General features: G+C 32.3%; 1 protein-coding gene across 4 annotated transcripts; it reads left to right on the top strand.

Annotated features, from left to right (window-relative positions):
- The first annotated feature begins 2,658 nt into the window (after nt 1-2,658).
- On the top strand, nt 2,659-12,055 carry LOC18041667 (ultraviolet-B receptor UVR8). 4 transcript variants are annotated; one of them, XM_024184105.1, is made up of 12 exons: nt 2,659-3,092; nt 4,225-4,411; nt 5,559-5,705; nt 7,324-7,405; nt 7,888-8,043; nt 8,569-8,742; nt 9,593-9,664; nt 9,968-10,039; nt 10,224-10,342; nt 11,236-11,321; nt 11,420-11,472; nt 11,694-12,030. In XM_024184105.1, the coding sequence occupies exons 1-12, from the start codon at nt 2,987-2,989 to the stop codon at nt 11,781-11,783; spliced, it is 1,344 nt and encodes a 447-aa protein (XP_024039873.1). In that variant the 5' UTR covers nt 2,659-2,986; the 3' UTR covers nt 11,784-12,030. The 4 variants fall into 4 exon arrangements, with proteins under 4 accessions (XP_024039873.1, XP_024039872.1, XP_006432102.1 ...); XM_024184104.1 differs by having other exon boundaries at nt 8,563-8,742; XM_006432039.2 differs by having other exon boundaries at nt 2,660-3,092; nt 11,697-12,055.
- Nucleotides 12,056-22,734: the final 10,679 nt, after the last annotated feature.

The raw sequence follows: 22,734 nt of genomic DNA, 5'->3' as shown, positions 1-22,734 counted from the left end.
TGGTATAAGTTAGAATCATGTGGAGATAAAGAAGAAGGATGAAGAATCATTTGCTGAAACCTTTAAAGATATGACAATTTGTGAAGCATTGGAGAAATGTTAGTGTATTGATTTAATTTTTTCATTTATGAAGATGTATTTAAATTTGTAGAGTTATTTCTCATACTATTTTTGTTGTTATGTAGAAATGGAAACACCATAAAGCTAGTGACGTGCATGAAAATTGAGTGGAGCCTTCAGCTTTGAAGACAACAGATGATAAGAATAAATTATGGTTTTTAATTTTTTTTACAAGTTATGTTGTTTTGGTGTGTAACTTTATATTTGGATGACCGTAAATTCTAAAACAATGATATGTAATTTTTTTTTTCGATGATTTGAAATTATTATGTTTATATATATATTAGTTTGTTAATTTTACTTATTGTGTTAATTTATTAGTTATATGGAATTTGAGCCTAAATGTGGTAATAAATAGTAAAAAAATAATACTTTTCATTTATATAAATGTACTCCTTTAAGATTTTGATGGCGCGCGATCTGCATGGGTGAAGTTGTTGGCATGGGTGAAGAAGTTGTCGTGTGCGTGGATTAGATTGTGATGGCGCGCGATCTGCGATAAGCCTGTCGCACCAAATTACAGTTTTTTTTACGTCAAGTTAATTTCTCTTTTATTTTATTATAAATGCAATGTAATAATGTTATAAACATTACAAATACATGGCGAAATCATAAGTATCAAGAAACGAATTGAGTATGATGAAGTTAGCTTATGCCAATCACTTCCCGGGGCGAATTTCAAGCATGTGTAACTTTTCTACAGTCATAAAAGTTATCGAGCGAAAATTAACAAAACGACAATTGCGTCTGTTCAAGGACGACATATTTAGGCATTTCTTGGAGTGCCGAATCTTTCCGTTCAGTGGTGTAATTTTGCACAATGTTTTGCTTAGGCAAGTGGCCCATGGAGAATATAAGAGGGGGATCAATTATGGTTTTAAATTGGTATCATCTGAGTTAGAACTGCTAAGAAAGCTTGGCGCAACCATGTTCGAAGGTAAAATTGGAGCAAAACTTGTGAGGGGGTCAATCCTCCTTTTCGAACCGGCCATTGAGAAATAGATCAATTGTCTCTGTTATTCACAAGAATATCGTCTTCATACTCATCCTAATGCTGAAACGACCAAATATTAGAAAAACCAACACCTCTATCATCACATGCATTATTAAAATGAATGCCCTCATACTATTAGAAGGTTCTACACAAACATTATCCACCTCCGCGTTGCTAATGTCATCAACATGATCATCATTTTCACGGAAATCATTATTGTGATACGGAGAATACCGTTGCTCCAACGGTGTCATTAGTGGTAATACCTATTTTCCAACATCCACTAACGTAATGCCGTTGTCATCAATATTGTCATTATTGTCATGGAGTGGAGAGTAATATTGCTGCAATGATGTCATCCTTGGTAGGACCTCTTCTTCAATATCGGGAGTAGACATATTTGCTATAAAGGAAGTTTTTGTTTCAACGGGTGGTTCAAGATCTTCGCTCGGAACTTGAGGAGATGTGGTAACAAATATAGGAATGCATCCATAGTTGGCCACATCGGATGCCATATGCAATATAACCCTCACCATTTCATCATTAAATATTTCAATGGATAGTGCACATGTACGATAGAATGTGTTATTAGACCTCAAAGTTATCTTCATTGTGATACTATATTCATTAGGATTTACTTATAAGACCTCATGTACTCTTGCCAAAAACTGATCAAATAGACAATTTTTTCCAATAAAAAAAGTTGTATTTTTACCATTCACATACTCCATACGACCATCCCTTAATATCTTCCACCAACCATCATAACACAATTGAAGCACAACTAAATCCATTAAGTCTGAAATTATTAAAAAAAATTTAATTACACACTATGAAGTTAATAAAGAGAATAAAATTTTATATATAAACATTAAAAAAAATTATACGTTGGTATGACAGATTACCTGTCGCACTGTCGCACCAAGAGTGAGTTACAGTGAATCTGCCTCTTAGTGCGACAGGTGCAGTTTCGGTGCAACTCACTCTTGGTGCGACATGCAACCTGTCGCACATATTTAGTGTAACAAGTGCCTGTTGCACCAAGATGCAATCGCACTGAAATTCTTGCAAGTTAAGAAAATATCTCTTCTCACTCAGTGATGCGGATTGGTGTTGGATTCGGATGGATTATATTGTATTTGATCGAAGTTCACTTTTATTATTTGTCGTTGCCATTTGCTGTCGACGGTGATGATTCAAGAGTGCAAGGCTGCATTTAGTTTGATAAAGGGAGAAAATGAAAGTTGCTTTTGTTCGTAAACAAGGGTAATTTGAGGAGAAAATCTCGTGTTTGGTTAATGTTGAAAGGAAAAAGTTTGGAGGGCTAATTGTAAAAATTACAAAAGTTTTTAAGTTATTTTTGTAAATTTCTGTTATTTATGTTGTTTTATTGCTTTTCAATCCTTAATTTCCTTTATATTTACAATTACGTTATAAATATCAGGACACTTTCCATTTAGATCTGCAACAAATCATTATTGCTGTGAGATGTTGGAACACGACGAGAAAGTCAAAGAGAGTGTGTGGAGTAGAATTGAGCAATGTGAAAAATGAAAATCGAAAAAATGGTGGACCTCCCACCCTCATCAATGCCGTTGTGTCTGCACTACCTGCCCTGTCTGTCTTTACTCTGTATTTTCTTTGGCAAACAGTTGTTAAAAAAAACTCTCTGGTGAGAGCCTAGTCTCGTCTTCTTTATGTGATGCACATGTGCAGCTATCTCAATCAATTTAAATATCTCTTACCCACTTTCTGATCATAATTCATTATCACCTTTCTCTCTTGGAACTGGAAGGAGAAGCATAAGATCCCACTTCCATCTTTCGTTCGTTCTTTCTTTCTTCATCGCTTGTAAGAAAAGAAACAATAGCAATGGCAGAGGCCTCTGCTGCGAGCGAAGCCGCTAGTACCACTGCTGCTCCATTTCGTCCTGTTCTTCTCATCTCTGCTGGTGCTAGTCACTCTGTTGCTCTACTCTGTATGCTCCTGCTTCCTCCTTATTAACCCTTTTTTTTTCTTTTCTTTATTTATTTTTAGCTTATTTTCTTATGGTCAATATAATGGAATGCAAAGTAGAAGAATGTTAAGATCCCATGTTTTATTTTCTTTTGATTTTACTCAAATGAAGAGTCTTTCTTCAAGTTACAGCTTTAAACAAACATATTAATTAGATTCAACGTCTTGTGTACACCGTTTAAGTATAAGTTTTTAAAATAGAGTTTAAAAAAAAAAAGTAGATTTTAGTTATTTAATGGTGAATGAGAGAGCTATTATTAAAAATTGGAAAATTAGTTTAATAAGTAAATTTTTAAAGCTATGCATGAAAGAAATTAAATAAAATTGTCAAATAAATAAAAGATATTTTAAATTTTTTAATATTTTAAAAAACTTTTTATTCTCAGTTTTCAAAAGTTTAAAATTTAAGTTTTTCCTAATGAAAGTAAAATAGCTTATTTAATTGTTAAACGTTCTATTAAAATCCTAAGTAAACAACATAAAAAATTTGAAAAGATCTCATGAGATTAAATAAGCACTTATGACAATTAAATAAGTCATATCAAATAGACACTTAATTTTTTTATGTCCAACTTATGCAAATTGTGTGATAGTTATAGTGGTTGCCGCATTGTAAAAATGTCAATTCATGATGACAAACTTTTCTGATGATATAGGAGGTATTGGATTTTGGTTTATGAACTCAGATACTTTATGTTCTAGTAGTGATGCAAAAGTGAAGTGAAGAAACTTTTCATGATTAGCCGTTGCTGATGTTTTGAGGATGAATATATAATTAGCATCATGTTCTTGCACTGTTCTGAATCATTGCCTGATCTGTCCAGAATTGCCTCTGTTGCTGTCATGGGATTGAACTTGGTTGCTAGAATGGGATGAGATTGACTGAGATTTATTTCATTTTTTTTAATGATTTCTTCCAGTTGATGAATGCCTGTATTTAGCAGTGTCATTTATGTACTTTGATGTTCCTTTTTTCTGCATAGTTCCCTTCAATTGAATTTGCATGCAAGTATCTGATTCATCAACTCCTAAAACTTCTAAAATAATTGCATTAATTCATAAATCACTATCACTATGTCATTAATGATTTGCAGCTGGAAACATTGTGTGCTCCTGGGGACGAGGGGAGGATGGTCAGTTAGGTCATGGGGATGCTGAGGATCGACTTTCTCCTACTCAATTGAGTGCACTTGATGGCCATGAAATAGTATCTGTTACTTGTGGAGCTGATCATACAACTGCGTACTCTGAGTCATGCATGCAAGTTTATAGTTGGGGATGGTTTGTTCTCTATCTTTTAATTTGCATGTGTGAAATTCAGATTTTAGATGCTTCTGCTGCAGCAGGGGGTCTGTATTTTCATGTCTGTCCTTGAAATTCCTGTTCTACAAAGCCTAATTGTTATTTGTTAGGGTATTTGTTTCTTTCAATTAATGTAAATGTTAGCATGATTGTTGTTTTTTTTTTTAATCCTTTTTGCTTGTCACTGTGATTTAGTAATTTCATGGTCTTGCTGGAGCAATCAATATTGGCATTCACCTGATAATCATATGGCATTCTTCATGTAACTTCTGTTAATGATATTAAATTGTGCTGATGCATACACCTCTATTATTTATAAGAGACTAGAGGAACTAGAAATTATAGTATAATGGTGAGATGACATTTAAGTAAAATATTGTACATACAATTCTTGCTAGAAGTTTACTAGTTAGAAATAGAATGTAAAACTGATATTTAGATTCTATATAAGAAGTGTGACCACCGAAGATAGGGAATGAGAGGCATTTCCTTTCTCTGAAAATCACTGGCTGAAAGCTATTTTAGTTGTTATGCCTCTAGACATTTGTCTGTGATTTGGGATCTACTATTGTATTCATTGGGGTTGGGCATGTTAAGAGGTGATCAAGGGACTTCCCCCACTCTTTTGTCAATCTTTTGGACTAAAACGAAAAAAATGAATGAAAAAAGATACCTTCTTTTGAGAATAACTGGTAGAGACTCGAGATTATCCAACAATATTAACTGTATGTTTTTGGTAACTTATTTGGGAGTATTTACGGCTGTTGCATTTTGAATGATTAATTTGTGAACTCTGGGTCTATAAATGTACTCCTTTAAGATTTTGTTAATAGCAGATATAAATTATATTCACGTTTTGGGTTATGGCCTTCAGATATCTCTACTAGACTGTGAGATGCTAATATGTTGGAGTTCAGAGGTCCCTTTCCATCATCACTCTGTCAGTTGGCTGCAAATCATGGTTTATGAATCATGTCTTAGTAGATTGCATGTTTTATGTTATCTTATCTTGTATTTTAAGGTTTGAGAAATTTGTTTGTTCGTGTCTGGATCTGCTTGGCAAGTAACTTTTTCTACCATTTATTTACAGCCTACAAGCAATTTAGTTTCTTTACAAATGTTTCAGGGGTGACTTCGGGAGGTTGGGTCATGGCAATTCTAGTGACTTGTTCACTCCTCTACCAATTAAAGCATTGCATAGTCTGAGGGTAAAGCAAATTGCTTGTGGGGACAGCCATTGTTTAGCAGTGACTGTGGAAGGAGAGGTGCAAAGGTTAGAAATCTCTGTAAAATCTTTCATCCATTCTTTCCATAATTATTGATTTTAATTTTCTCAACAGAGTGCAGGTGGTGCAGTGGTTCAACTTTAAATTATTTGCTTTAATATATAGTTTTTTACTTTTGGTATAATTTCATTTGTATTTGCTGTGTATGGAGAAAGTGTTTTATAGTAAAGAGAATGAAACCTTGATAATCTTGATTGTGGCTGCAGAGTGATTATGCACTGCTTCTTTAATCTTATTAACGTTTCTTGTATCTGGATGACCATTGAAGTATTTTTAAATTATTTTGCGGACTCCAAAACAAGGCAAATGATGATCTTTTCAACTTTTCTCTGTTTGGAAATATATGAGTTTCAAAGAATAAATTGGGTTGTGGTCATGGTTGTCTTTGATGATAGAGATGGTCCCTGTGGCAGAGACATAGCGTTGGTGATTGCAGCTTGTGGTCAGTAGAATGATAACTGGAGGTTTCAAAATTTCTTAGATTTCTGTTCAATCAGAGCTTCTGTTTTAAAACCAAATGACTATAAGTTCCCTTTCATTCTTCTTCATTAAAACTCAGCTCCGTGATCTTTTCTTGTGTGAGCAGAATCATGAATAATTCCTTGTTTGCTCTGGAATGTTTACTGGTTATAGTGTTTACTATTTAAAAGAATTTTACATTCACCATTTTGTTGAATTAAAAGAGACGGGGGAAAAAATGAAGATTTGCAGTCTTACTACCATTTTAATAGCAAAGCTCTTTTTCTCTTTTCTTCAGCAATAATTTATCCTAGTTCCGCCTACACACCAAATCTCCATAACTTGAAAGAAAAATGGGAAAAAAAGACTTTCCATGACCTGCCTCCCGCTTATACATATCATACGGAAAAACACTGCTTCATTTGAAGAATGGCTGTATTTTGAAGGTATTCTTAAACCTTTGGGGCTGGGTGTTTGTGGGCTGACATGTGATTGTTTTAGTGAAACGTATTAATCTGAATGGAAACATGAGGTGATATTTGGTACTACTATAGATTGATTAAACGTGTATACCAGGTTGTCCCCTGGCAAGAACCAAGTTTGTTTGGCCTCTTTCAATGGTAGTAAGAAGTCAAGGGTTCCAACAGGGATTGGTTTAATTTAGGATGGAATAGGGTGGGGATGCATAGTTTAAAAAAGAAAATGGTATTAGGTTGCCCTTTTGGTATATAATGTTTCAGTTATTTCTTTTACCTCCCTGCAGAAGCTTTAGGTCATGCCAACTTTTGTTTGGTTTATTATTGCCTACTTCCTGCACTTTCATTTTACAATGGTATTCTTTAATTGTTCCACTGCTGAAACTGTTTTACATGTTGGGGCTGAGCTATTTTGAGCAGGAAACTTAAACTGCGGTATTGCACCTTTGGCTTACTGATCCATCTAATATTTGTATCCTTACTGTGGATTACATTTCACAGTTAGCTGAACTTTTTTTTACTACCAAATGACACATTTTCCTTTATCTCTATTAAAAGATGTTTGATTGTTTAAATATTTTGCCAGTGGTTCTGATTCAATGTGCTTGTAAATTAACCTAGAAATAGCTTGAATATGCTTTACTGATTGGTTTTTTGTGTTCTATTAAAGCTGGGGGCGGAATCAAAATGGTCAACTAGGTCTCGGCACCACTGAAGATTCCCTTGTGCCTCAAAAACTCCAGGCCTTTGAGGTACTGCATGATATTTTGTTAATTATATGGACATTCATGTGCTCCGCACTTCTGTAAATTTATCCTCTTTGTAGTGAAGAAGTTCAATATACTTTGTGACCGTAGATGACCATTCTCTGATCCCGCCCACCCCGAGCCGTAGTTAGCAGGATGTATAAAAGCGTGAAATTAATTTGTTCTCAATGAGAGAATACAGTTTATATAACTGATCAAATGTCCATGGATGAGTGAATAACTTGAGTGCTTAGGTTCATAATAACTCTTGATCATAAGCACAAATCCTATTACTATGAAGTTGGAAAATGAAATGATTACTTATCACTGGAGATACGGGCTGTGTAATGCTTAGGATAGGAGGTTTATGAAAAATCATTATCAACATAAGGCAGGATGCCATTTCCATCATAAAATATTTTTATTTGAGTCTTGATAGAGTAACTTCTAGAAATACATTTTGTACTTAAACTTTATGTCTTTTGTAGGGAGTATCAATCAAAATGGTTGCTGCTGGTGCTGAACATTCAGTTGCTGTTGCAGAAGATGGAGAACTCTATGGATGGGGCTGGGGCCGTTATGGAAATTTGGGTTTAGGTGATAGAAATGATCGCTTAATCCCTGAGAAAGTTGCTACAGTCGATGTATGTCCACAGACTGTTGTCCTTTACTTGATTTTAATATTTATAAAAATTCTAAAGCAGCCGGTAAAATTTAGCAATGCATAACTGTTTCACTGCAACTGAATGCATACCTTTGTTTGAGTGAGTTCACTATGATATTTCTGTTCCATTGATCGGGATTGCTAATACAATTTGATGGTCTCCTGATGCTGACACTTGCTTGGGAAGAATCCTTAAAAAATATCAATAATCAAATTAAATGTCATCTAAAGTTGAGATAAAATATTTCAATATGAGCCCACTATCTGGTAGATTCATTTCATTCCCAGTGTGTAGAATTCAAAAAGATTCTTTTGTTTACAACTCTTTATCTCCTAGTGATACTTAGTAAATTCTTGCTGGAGAAACATGGGGAGATGGATTTAATTGGTAGTTTGTCACTTTTCACTTCTTTATTTGTTAAATATTTCTTCCCTTTCCCCTCCTACTTTTTCCTCAAGTCTTTAATTGTTCTAAAGGTCAAGTTGTTATTATTCAAAGTTGCAGAGAGAAAAGATGGTTATGGTTGCTTGTGGATGGAGACACACCATATCTGTTTCCTCTTCTGGTAGGTTGTACAGTTATGGATGGAGCAAATATGGTCAACTAGGCCATGGGGATTTTAAGGATCATCTTGTTCCTTGTCAGCTGGAAGCTTTGCGTGAAAGTTTTATTTCTCAGGTTATCTTCAATCCTTCAATTTCTTTAATAATGGTGTCTGAGTGAGTAGGTATTTTCAAGATCCAAATTCTTTTTCTTTTTGAAATGAATATTATTCTCCTGGTTTGTGTAATATTGATTGGAAAAGTGTAAATGATATGCGATCAGCTGTGAAACACGGACATATAATTTTCTTGAATCAATTATTTTTTGTGTTCTTTTGATTTAGCTAAGTGGAATCCTAAATGTTTGGGAGCACAATTCACAACAGTTTAAATTGATGGGTAATTGCCTGACAACCATAATGTAGGCGCTAAAATGTTTGTTCATATGGAAGGTCAGGTGTTAGCATAGGCCCGACTTGTGGATTTGCAAAGACATGCAAACACCCAAAAATAAAAAATAAAAAAGGTTATAGTTTAAGTGATATATTTGGGGTTGGTTTGGGGAGAGTTCCATTACAAGAACTCTTGATCAAATCCGCTATGGTATAATGTCGAGTACCCCCAAAATCCAGAAGTTTAAATTGATAGGCAGTCGAACAACTAGATGATTAACACCGAAAATCTCACGTGGCTGCATTCCTGATAAAAGGATTAAATTCTGATAGTTCTCTCATTCATGCAGACTAAAAGTAGATAATCATGCATCTGTATTATTTGAATTAATCTGGATTGCGGCTTTCTGCTCCATCGTTCCTTTGTCTTGTTCACTTTATCTTTATTATTCATTTATGATGTTTCGTGTACTTGTTAGATAATAAATCCCAAAACATGTTGTGTGTGTGTGTGTCTGTGTACTCTAATTATTATGATTTCCTATCTTATCTGGTTCATTGCACTTCAATATTTCTTGGCTTGAAATTTTGCAGATCTCGGGTGGTTGGAGACACACTATGGCACTCACATCTGATGGAAAACTTTATGGCTGGGGATGGAATAAGGTTATAAGCATTATAATTTTCACCTTCAACGTAGTTTGCCGAAATTCACTGTAAGAAGTTGGTTGTCTTGGTGAAAATGTGTCCCCTTCTCCAACCAATACCCCACTTTCACCCTGGTTTTACATGTAAATGTATCATTCTGTAGACAATTTATGTCACTGAGAATTGTGCATCAATAAAAATTGTCATTTTTTTGCCCCCTTACAGCATTCAGTTTGCTTTATTTCATTTGTCTCTCATTCTCCATTATGTAATATAGTTATAAATCTTTCCTAAATGTCTATATCTCTATTTTTTGTACAGTTTGGACAGGTTGGAGTTGGTGACAATGTTGATCATTGCTCTCCGGTGCAAGTCAAATTTCCTCTTGACCAGGCATATTCTTGTTACTGTAGCTCCTGAAAATTGGTTAAAATAGCCCATGGCATTGGTTTTCAGTTCCTTAGGATTTCCTCCTTTAACTTATCATACAGGGTTGTTTTCTACTAAATTGGTAATCAGTATCTTTTCCTAGTCTTATTTTTCTGTTTTGTTTATGTTTTTATTTGGCAATTAACAGAAAGTAGTCCAGATTTCATGTGGTTGGAGACATACTCTTGCTGTCACCGAAAGGCAAAATGTATTTTCTTGGGGAAGAGGTACGAATGGGCAGCTTGGGCACGGGGAATCTTCTGACCGGTAATAAAATTTACATCTGGTTAAATGTTTACCTGAGTTTCTTGTTTCAGATATTATCATTTTAAGCTGATATGAATGAATGAAGATATTTAGACCCTTTTTTGGGTAGATCCTAAACTGCCTCACTTTTTTGAAGTGACACTAGAGATGTTAGCTCAGTTGGTAAAGGAATAGGATGTCATTAGTGGAGTGCTTAAGTTCAAATGTAAATAATGAACAGATCGATGAAACTTAAGGAGGCAATATCACTTTCATTTTCCTTGTCAACATAAACTTTGTGTATTTTATGGGCATCTGCTTTTACATTAATGCATGCACAGGTTGGATACATTAGGTAGATTAAGCCTTACTGAAGATGAAATGATGCATTTTGTGCTTTCAATAGCCTTGAAGAAAATAACCATTAGCAACTAAGTGTTGGCTATGAGCAAGCTTCTGTCCCTAAAGCATACTGTAACCTTTGCTAGGATGTTGGATAAAGTTAGTTAATTTTCTATGAGATCTATTGTGGCCCATCAGCCTGTCCCGCTGAATTGAAATGGGAATTCTACTCAATGCTAAGAAGCTTAGTCCAGTGCTAGTTAGCCCGTTGGACCTATAATCTTGAAATAATCCATCAATAATTTCTCCTATTGTTACTGTGATATCAGATTCAAGATCAATAATAATCCATGTTTTTAGTTTAAACTAATACATTTACTTAAGCAAAAAAACAAATAATCCATCAATAGTTTCTTGTGTTATTATTGTGATACTGATTCAAGATCAATAATAATCCATGTTTTTAGTTTAAACTTATACATTTACTTGAGCCAAAAACACAAGTGTTTCCTGATATTGTTCATACAAAATTTGTATTTCAAACTGATGATGTTTATTTGGCATTTCAACAGAAATTCTCCAAAGATCATAGAGCCGTTGAGTCTGGATGGATCGAGAGGGCAAAATATAGCATCCTCAAAGTATGATCCATCATCAGGTACTGTGTCATACTACATAACTAAATTTCTCTCTTGATATCAAATTGTTATTGCTCTTGTCATTCTTGTTCATTACTTTTTGATTCACCTTGCACAGGAAAAACATGGGTCTCACCATCGGAGAGATATGCAGTTGTTCCTGATGATACTGTAAGTGGTTGCTTCTGAACTCCTCCCAATATCATACGAGCATGTTTTATTGACCATTTAAATGATGCAGGTGTTTTGCTACTTTTTGTTTGCAATTGTATTTTAATAACCACCTGCCCCAATCCCATCCATGCATGCATTATTGTCGAATTCTTGATGTCACTGAAGGCTTCAAAAAGAAAATGAATCCTAAGTCGGCTAAGACTTTAACTATATTTTAGCAGGTCCAGGGGCAAACAAGTGTTACGGGAAGGGGTAACGGGAGTGAGGTAAGTGTCCCCGAGGGTGATGTTAAACGGATACGGGTCTGATGTTCTCAAACTTCTGTGTATCAGGAATGACCTGTCCAGGCCTTCTAATCTTCGAGTGTCGACTATGAACCGGGCAGTGCCATTATTACCTTATTTTAGGCCCCCTCGATTAGTAAATGCCTTTCACTTGTGGATGTTTTTCCTTTTTTGGGTTTTTTAAGCAATGGGAATGTACTTAATCGTATATGTTAAATCCCTCTACCAATGCTATGTTATTGTATGTTAATCTCAAATTTTTTATTTTTTATTTTTTAAGTTTTTAGTGTTTTTTATTTTGTTTGTTTTGGTGAAGAGGAAACTTCTTTATTCTTTTCCGTGCATTCCCTTAAAATGCAGACACTAGCCTAGTCCTCGTGTATATTCATTAATGGATTGAGATTTTCTCCTAACCTAATATCTTTTGAGCATTCATACGTTATGACACGTTGTATTTAATTTGTTTTAGACTTTCTTTATTTAAAAAACCATAATATCCAAAGAAGAAAAATTAAATTCTATCCTTAGAAAAATTTAAAGAGCATGTGTCAAAACTTCAGACAATGCTTAAAAAATAAGATGGGTTATTTGCACTTCAAAAAAAATAAAAATACTGAACACTCTTTATTTTAAAATATGCTTTATTCCAGAAATAATTTTTCATAAAATTACTAAAAGGGACACATTTACTTCAGCTTGAAAACAAAAACACATTCCACGCCCGTTTATTATAAATCCTAAATATGTATTTTCTTCATATATTTATCGTCTGAGGCTCATGGAACTATGGAAGATACAAAATCAGAATTGTACATTCTTCATTGGTACACGGATCAACACCCCAATTTTCACCAATGAACTTTAATTACATCTCACAAATCGCATTAATAAAAAAAAATAATAGATTCTGTAAGCTATAGCTTACACTGAATATTCAAATAGCAAGAATGATGATTTATAAAGGATAAAAATAAACATTCACAAAAGAATTAAACAATTTGCTGCAACTCTCAAACTTTTGTGAAGGAACTCAGACCTGCATTGTACCCAAAAGGCAAAAGATTTGAGAGTCCAGGCTGAAAATACATGCATAGATAGTGGTCTAATGACAAGGGCCGATGATCGATGATGGAAGTTCGGTTTTTCAATAAGAGCAACTATCAATTAATAGGGGAAACCTTAGGTGCAACTGTGGCACCGTAGCCTGATCCCAATTAATAATATATCTACAGCCACAAATTGATCCTGAAAATATTTTAATATTGTGAAAGGGTTGTGATCTCTTTCTTTAGATCTTATCTTCGATATTTGTTTTAAGAAAGCAAAATAAGAGAATAAAAATAAAGAAAACGAAGAAGAAGAAGCATGCAGTGGGTGTTGAAAAAAATAATTAAGGTTATTTTTTAGATTTAATAAAGTGTCTCTAGTAAAAGTTTAATTTTCGATTTTTATATGTGAGTGTTCTAAATAAATAAGTGTACAGAAAAAAATTTTAGAGTGCAAATAGTCCCACCCTAAAAAATATTAGGAGAAGAAAAATTTTTGTTATGTCGTAATTAAAATTAAATATTAGGAGAAGGAAAAATTTTATTATGTCGTAATTAAAATTGAGGCATTAATATTGTGATTAACATAAATTTGGTATATTACATATAAAACTAATAAATAGAAGGTAAAACAAATAAATTAATATAAGATTATTAATTATTAAAGCAATTAAAATAATTTTTTTTAGTGAAAAATAAATTATTCGATTCGTTTACTTTGATTATTATTATTATTATTTAATAGAGAAAAAATCACTTGTCAATTAAAAACATTATTGAAAACAAGTGAAATAATTTTTATTGAATTGGTTTACTCATAAGCTTTGTATTCATTTTAGGATATTTATACTTTTTTTAATGTTGTATAATAGTATTTGTTTACAACACAAGTTAATTAAGTAAAATTATTTATTTTGACATGGATCAACGCTAAAACAAATGAAAAAAGATATTCTTATATTATTTAGGAACATATTTGATATATCAATAAAATTAAATTTAATTGAATCTTATTTATACTTCTTGTACTTTTAAACTTTACCCCTTAGTTATACTTGAAAATTATTTGGGGTTGCTGATGAGGAGTAGAAGAATACAAAATCACCTCATCTTAGGGATGGTAATGAGTTGGTCGGGCTCGGGCTTGGCCCAACAAAGAGCTCGAATATTTAAATTTTAGGTTGGGCCCGATTCAAGTTAAAGTTGGGTCCAACTTTCATTCAAGTCCCAAGTCTATAATTTTTTAAAGATTTTTTTATATTTAAGTAATTCAATTATTTTTAAAAAATGAATATATATTAAAATTTAATATAAACATAAAAATTACTTAAGGTCTCAACCACATAATTATATAAATAATAAAGTAAACATAATCCAAAATCATATCTTATAAAATTATATAAATGAAATCATTTTTTTTTTGAATTTCAGGTTTGGTTGAATCAGGTTAGGCCAGATAGGGAATAAACCCTAACCTAAATTTAATTGGACCTTGATATTTAGGCCTGATCTCGACCCAAAACCCTTAGGTTGGATCAATCGGGCCAAAATGAGAGCAGAGTCATTTTGTTATTCTTACCTCATCTTACAATAGCTTTGAAAAACATTGAAGGATTTTTTTTTTCAAAATTCAATTTTGGAAATAAGTTTTATCCTTAATACAATATTACATGTAACATAAATTTAAAACTATCATTAGTGAATTTAAATACAAAATTAGTAAATATATAAAGTAATCAATATTGTAATAAGTTTTATTTTACACTCATAGTTTTTTATTGTTTTAAATAATCTTAAATTAATGTACTTATTTTAGCTTTTATTTATAAAGTTTAGGAGTAATCTACAAAATTTATTTTTTATTTCACAGTTAATGTTGACTTACTAATTTTATGTTATATTTGTAAGTTTTTGTTTTTCTTATCAATAAGACATCGCTTTACTAGTTTTATATTATTTTATTTACTCTACCTTCGATTTAAAAGTCTTGTGATCCATTTACAAAATTTATATTTTATTTTACATTTATTGTTGATTTATTAGTTTTGTGTAATATTTATAAGTTCTTATTTTGCTTACCAGTAAGACACCAATTTATGAGTTTTGAATTAATTTGCTTGTTGTACCTTCTATTTATAAGTCTTGTGTTTCATTTCTAAAATTTATGTTTTATTTTATAATCAATGTTGATTTACTAGTTTTGTATTATAGTTATAAGTTTTATTTTGTTTACCAGTAACATATTGATTAACTAATTTACTTCTTTTATTTACAAGTGTTGTTACATTTCCAAAATTTATATTTTAGTTTGCACTTAATGTTGATTTACTAGTTTTATGTTATATTTGCAAGTTTTTTGTTTTGTTTTCCACTAAAACACCAATTTACTAGTTTTATATTAATTTACAAGCTTAATATTTCATTTTCAAAATTTATATTTTATTTTACACTTAATATATACTAGTTTTATGTTATACCTGCAATTTTTTTTACCACTAACATATCAATTTATTAATTTTATATTAATTTACTTGTTTTACCTTCTATTTATAAGTCTTATGTTATATTTCTAAAATTTATGTTTCATTATGCACTTGATATTGATTTATTAGTTTTGTGTTATATTTGCAAGTTTTTATTTTGTTTACTAATAATTCATCGATTTTATATTAATTTGTTTGTTTTACCTTCCATTTATTAGTACTATGATCCATGTTGAGTGCTGGAGAATGCATATTTACAAAGGATAAAATCATCATTTTGCACTTTAGGCCTTAGTAACATTTCTACTTTTATGTATTTAAGTTTTTTAAACTTTGATTGTGTATATTTCATTATAATTTGAGTATTTTATGCATTTTAGGATATTTTGGTCATTTCATGATTAATGAGAAGTCGGACAGCAAAGTAAATAGCATTTTTTAGCTCAAAATAATTGAAAACTTTAGGAAGGGCATAAAGGGCAAAATTATAACTTTGGGATTTTGGTGGGGCCCAGCTAACATAGCATTGACCAATGATGTGACAGCATTCTATTAGATTGAAAAATGTTGATATGACATTAACCAATGATGCAGCAGTATCTTATTGGATCGAAAAATGCCAATGTGGCATTGATTAATGATGCGGTAACATGTCATTGGACATGATGATGTGTTCCAACCAATCAGATCTTGCCACGTGGCACTTTTGAGCAGCCAAATTATTTTTATCTGATGGTCATAATTTACTCATTGTATTTCTAAATAGGGGGCTCCCTCTGATTTGACAGCTTTGAATCTTAATTTGAGTTCCATTTTCTATAATTTTCTCTCCATCTTGTATTTTCTACGTATTTTAATAAAATTACCGTTTTGCCTCTAGTTACATCATGAGTGGCTAATTTAATTTCTAGCTTGAGTTAAAAGTAAAGTATCAATATGATTCATGGGCTTAATTTGGTAAGTTTATTTTCTTTTTCTCTCTGATTGATGTGGTTGTTTTGACTCATTATTGACAATGTATATTGTTTAGATTTTGCATGAAATATCGGCTCCCTAGTGAAAGATCATTAATATCTGGCACAATGAGCACTATACTCCATATTTATTAGAAAAAGACTCCCCTATAGTATTTATGGGTCGTCTTGATTCAATGTTGATAGAGAGTGCATCTAAGTGTTATTTAGTGGACGGTCTTGCCATATTGTCAACAGAAGGATTATTATCATTTGGCACAATGTGTACTTAACACCACACTTAGTAGAAGATTAGTACCCTCTAGCACACTAGGTACTTGATAGCATATTTATTATAGTGAGGCTTATAAGGATTGGAAATATCCTCTCATAAATTAATTAGAACTAAAAAGGAATATTAGACCCATGGTGAAGTGTTGAGTGTGAATCTAGAGAGTCAAATGTTTTACTTTAAATTATTTTCATCCTTAATTTATTCCTGCCATTTTTATTGTAAATTTTAGTATTGGTCAAAAATCATCTCCAGCCAATTCACATACACACGTATAAAATTAACCATACACATAATTAAATCTACCTTTTCGTAGGTTTGACACTCATCATCATAAATTTGTATCACAATAGATTCGTGTGCTTGTGAGTACAATAAAATTTACACAATATTTCATTTCTAAAATTCATATTTTATTTTACAGTTAATGTTGATTTATAAGTTTTATGTTAAATTTACAAATCTTATTTTTTGTTTACATATACTATACTTTTAATTACATTATCGATGCCAATGATTTTTACCACAACATCATAGAATAATCCATATAAAGCCACTATTATTAAGGTGCACAGAGTCATCCTCTTAAATATCTATATGACATCATAGGAGGGGTGTTTGCAAATCGAATTTTGCAAATTGGACATCAATCTATATCAAATCCACAATTTTGCAGATTCTAAAATTTCAATCCAAACTAATCCACAGATTGGTAAAATTCAATTCAAATCCAGTCCATACGTTTCAGATCGGATGCAGATTTTACCTAATCTATATCCAATCCGCCATTCTATAGATTAAAATTTTGAATTTTGTTAAATCGATGAACTAATTAAATTAAAAAAATCTAATATAAAAATAATTTTACTATCAATCAAATTCAAAATTGAATAAGATTTAAATAAATTAATTGTTTAAATAAAAAAGAATAATAAATTTGAAGTTTCAAAATTATGTCAAGAAAAAAAATCTCATTTGTGTAGATCAATACATGAAAATTAACTAAAATTATGCATTTAAATCTATACAAAAGTTGAAATTTGAGAGTTTGGATAATCTGTTAAAATGTCCACAATTTGGTACTTCATACTTTAACATGAAAAAAATAGATATAATTGAAATAAACAACAAATAACAATATTTTATTTAATAAAATAATTAATAAATATTTTAGCCTTACTTTTTTTTAAGCAAATATTTACCCTTACTTACTATCCCATCAAATGCTATCAAGTTTTATCAAATGTATTCTTATCAATTCTCAAAATTTCCGTACATGTAAGACAAAAGAAAAAAATGTCGATTTATAAAAAAATAGAGTAATATATAAATCTTAACTAGGGGTGTTTGCTGATCGGATTTTGTAGATTGAACATCAATTCATATTCGATCCACAATTTTGCGGACTCTAAATTTTCAATCTATTCCAATTCATGGATTGGTGAAGTTCAATCCAAATCTAATCTACATGTCTATAGATCAGATGCAGATTTGATCCAATCAATATCCAATCCAATATTTTACAGATTAAAAATTTTTAGTTTTTCAAATCCATGAACTAATTAAATAAAAAATCTAATATTAAAACAATTTTATTACTGGATCAAATTCAAAATTGAATAAGACTTTGTTATGGAATTTTAATCCCATCCAAGATCTTGTACGCAAAAATATCAAACAAATAATAAACAAAAAAAAATAAATGGAGAGTAAAATCAATCACACAACACAAGAATTTACATGAAAACTCTTATACTTGATTAAAATCATGGCCATCAAGGACGAAGAGAGAAAAATCCACCATGTGAAAAATTATTACAATCACTCTAGTATTTTTCCTCACACTTAAAGCCCCAATAATACCCAATCTCTCAATAGACTTACTGTTTCTCTCACACTAGAAACTTTCTATTTGTAGAGAAATAATTACTATATTATACCAACAAGTGAATCCAAACTCCCTATATATAATGATTATTTCTTGTGGGAGAAGTATTCCTTTTCTTATACTAGTTGTACTCCTCTTTGAATAAGTCAAATCCCAAAAAAAAAATCACTTATTCCTTGAACAAGAATCTTACTAAATAAGAAAATATTATATGAAATCCTTATTGAAAAATAAGATATATTTCCTAACAGATTTAAATAAATTAATTGTTTAAATAAAGATAGAATAATACATTCAAAGTTTCAAAATATAATACATTGAAAAGAAAAAAATATCATTTGTTTAGATCAATTTATGAAAATTAACTAAAATTATGAATTTAAATTTATACAAACATTGAAATTTAAGAGCTTGGATGGTCTATCAAAATGTCCACCTTTAATTCGGTATTTCATATTTTGAACTGAACAAAATAAACATAATTGAAATAAGTAACAAATAAGAATATTTTATTTAATAAAAATAATTAACAAACATTTTAGCCTTAACTTTTTTTAAAAAGTAGATATTTACCTTTACTTACTATCCCATCATATGTTATCAAGCTTAATCAAATATATTCTTGCTAACTCCCAAAATCTCTGTACATGTGAGACAAAAGAAAAATGTCAATTTTAAAAAATAGAATAACAACATAAATTTTTACATTAAAATTTTTACTGTTTAAGAAGTTATATTTACTTATTTAATTATTCAATTATTTAATTATTTTTATTTTCTATTATTATCAAACAAAATATGATGTGATGTTAATTTAAAAACATTTTAAAATATAATGTGATGTTAATTTAACAACATTTTAATTTATAGTAAGTAGTAATGTCACATTTACGGGTTTTATTTTTTAACTAAATAAAGATTTTTTTACTTTTTTTTATAGGTTCACTGATTTTTGTGGATTTACTTCTAATCTATTGACTACGGATTTTTAAAATTTTAATTCAATTTAATCCATCGATTCATGATTGAATTTTTTGCAGATTGGATTTTTGTATATCAAGTGGATTGAGCGGATCATATTGAATTCTGAAAACCCCTAATTTAACTTTAGAATTTTTATTGTTTTGGAAACTATATTTGTTTATTTAATTACTTTTATTTTTATATTATTATTGGATAAAATATAATATGGTGTTAATTTAAGTACATCCTTATTCTCATGTGTAGTTATCATCAAAAGTTTCAAAAATTAATGTCTAATAAGTTGTATTTTTACTATCTTTCTATAAGATTTAAAGAGAATCGATATTGTGATAATAGAAAAATGCCATTAACATTCATAAAATTAGGCCCTATGTTCAATGATCGCATGCCAATGTGATTTGAGTTGTGTCAAAAAATAATTTTATCGGTAGAAAACTTCACATGCAATATTGCTGCAGTTTGTTTTTGTTTTGGACACAGGGCTGCTGAATTTCTAATTATATTGAAAAAAAAATTCAATTTGTTTTTCTCTTTGAAAACTATATATAACTTTTCAGTCTTTTGTAATTTTTTAATAGTAAAATGTCATAGCGTAATATTTATTGTACTTATTTATTATAACCAAATTTTATTTGCATAAGCCATCCAAAGAGTATTTGATGAAATCCCATGAGTTAAATGTTCAAACAGAACTGTTGAGAGTGTATTTGGCTAAAGTTGGTGGCCTCTTCTCACATTAGCATTCAATAGCAGGTGTCTTAGTAATAAAACTGATCTATAGGGAAAAAGTAAAAAAATTCATTTGGTCTAAGATGTTTATCGAATTAGAGTCTTCTTTCGAAAAGCTCTCTCTCCTCTAGAGAGGCTTGAATGGAAGTATTGAGGGGTCGTAAGGACTTATTTGGTCACTCCTTGTGAGTGGAATGTAATCCAAAAAAGTCAGCTGTTGGGGTTGGTGAGCTGTTTGAGAAAGCTTCGAAAGCAAAGTTAGTGTAGGGCGTTGAGGCTCGAGTTAAAGGTAGTGAGCCTAAATAACTTACTCCCTGTCCAAGCATTAACTACCATGGATACTGAAGAGCTAATTCGCAAATGTAAAGCAATAACTATCAGAGAGGAAGACAAAGCCAAAATAACGCTGGAGGTGAATTTGAAAAATAAGAAAGAACAAATGATGGCAGGATGCTTAGTGGGCAAAGTACTTCTCACAAAGGGAGTAAACAAAGATGGACTTAAGGCTACGTTACAGCAGTTGTGGAGGACTTTCAAAGAAGTCAAGATCGAAAGCGTGGGGAACAACATCTTCATGTTCAAATTTGCTGAAGAAGCAGACAAAAAAAGAGTACTAAAAGGGGGACCATGGCACTTCGACAGGGCCTTGATTGTTCTTGCTGAGCCAAGGGGGATTGGGGAAGTCGCAAAACAATCCTTTACCCATACATCCTTTTAGGTGCAGATTCGTAATGTCCCACTAGCATGTATGGATAAAGATTTTCTCCAGGACTTGGGCGGGAAGATTGGATCAGTAGAGGAGGTTCAAACGGATGATAATGGAGATTGTATTAGGGAATTTGCCAGAATAAGAGTCTCCATTAACGTAACACAGTCGCTAGAGAAGATTTTATTTCTAAAGCAAGAAGGTGAAACTGATATCCCAATGCCGGTGATATATGAACGCTTGCCGAACTTCTGTAATTGCTGCGGAATTATTGGACATCAATACAAGGAGTGTGGCAAGTATCAAAACCAACCAAGAGAAGACCTACCATATGGGAGTTGGATGAAAGCGATTACGGTAGGAGGGTTTACAAAGAGGAATTGGAACAAGGAAAGGTGGAACTATGGGGCTGGTAAATCGGATGAAAAATCAGCAAGCTTAGAAAACCACAACTTCCCGCAACAGCAAGGGCAAAACCAAGATAACCCGAGAAGGGCAAATGGGTCTGAACCCATTGAGAAAGAAATAAGGCAAACCATGGAGCATGCCAAGAAGGATGTGATAGGAGGAGTAGCTGGGCAACAATTAATGCAAGGAGTGATATAGTCAGCGGAAAAAAAGCAAAATGACGGCAACAAGCAAGCTGGGGAAACTGGCAATGCAACAGTCCCTAGGAAAATGGGCACACAAGCGGGAAATGGCATTCCAAAAGAGAGGGAAAAAATGCAAATAAGTCATGAAGAGGAAGCTGAAATAAATGATGGGCCAGAAGTATCTCAACTACAGCCCAACAAGAGGAAATAGAAGAAATTAACTAGAGATCTAAGTGAGGGGGGGGGGGGGAATTGAGTTACAAGCTCGAAAAAGGCCAAGGGTGAAAAAATTCGGGCAAAGCCCAAGGAAAAAAACAAAGCTCTCTAGCCTCAATAAGCTCGAGACTAAAAATCTGGTGCATGTCTCTCCAACAGCAAGACTTCAGCTGGGTTGGGAACCGTTGGTACTGGAAGAAGTGGTAGTCATGGAAGCAAACAATATGGAGATATCGACGGAGGCTGGTGGTCAGCCCCGCCGGAAGCTATGAATATTCTCAGTTGGAATGTTCAGGGTCTAGGTAATCCCCAAGCATTTTAAGCCTTAAGGAAAATCCTCCAATTGCATGGTGCTTAGCTGGTGTTTTTGTGTGAAACAAAGGTATCAACCATGCAAATGAATGTGATTGCACATAAGCTGAGTTTTGAGAATTGCCTCGCGATGAACTGTAATAGAAGAGGAGGAGGATTAGCAATGCTCTGGAAGTCAGATATTAGGTTGCAAATCAATTCATACAGTCAGCACCACATTAATGCCGAAACTCAAATGCCAAATGAAAATCGATTGCGAGTTACAGGAGTGTACGGACATCCGAAAATAGGACAGAAAAAACACACTTGGATGCTCCTCAGGCGGCTTGCGGCTTTATCTTCTAACCCTTGGTTGTGTTGTGGAGATTTTAATGAAATTTTACATCCGGATAAGAAGAGTGGCGGCAATGACAGGAACATGAATTTAATTAATAATTTTAGAGAAGTTTTGAGAGATTGTGGCTTAAAGGATGTAGGGTATCAGGGGTACGCTTTTACTTGGAATAATGGAATATATGGGTAGGGATTTGTGGAAGAAAGGTTGGATAGATTTTTTTGCGATAAAGCTTGGAGTGATAGATTTGTGGACTGTGAAGCAAGCAACCTTGACACCTAGACCTCAGATCATTGTCCAGTGCTGATGGCTGTTCAGGAGAGAAGTGGGGGCATGAACCTAAGGGGTAGACATTCCTCGTGAATCCATTACGAGGATATGTAGAGCTCGTATGACGTGTGTAAAGAGATAATCAAGGAGGAATGGAGCTCGTATAGAA

This window comes from Citrus clementina, unplaced genomic scaffold, assembly GCF_000493195.1.
Source record: "Citrus clementina cultivar Clemenules unplaced genomic scaffold, Citrus_clementina_v1.0 scaffold_5, whole genome shotgun sequence".
In the NCBI taxonomy this organism is placed as follows: domain Eukaryota; kingdom Viridiplantae; phylum Streptophyta; class Magnoliopsida; order Sapindales; family Rutaceae; genus Citrus; species Citrus x clementina.
This window is presented reverse-complemented; position numbering and strand designations above follow the sequence as displayed.

Coding starts and splice junctions, on each gene's coding strand:
- LOC18041667 (XM_024184104.1), top strand. CDS start 2,987: ATGGCAGAGGCCTCTGCTGCGAGCGAAGCCGCTAGTACCACTGCTGCT. Junction 5,706..7,323: donor GTGGAAGGAGAGGTGCAAAG/GTTAGAAATCTC, acceptor GTTCTATTAAAG/CTGGGGGCGGAATCAAAATG. Junction 11,322..11,419: donor AAAGTATGATCCATCATCAG/GTACTGTGTCAT, acceptor CACCTTGCACAG/GAAAAACATGGGTCTCACCA.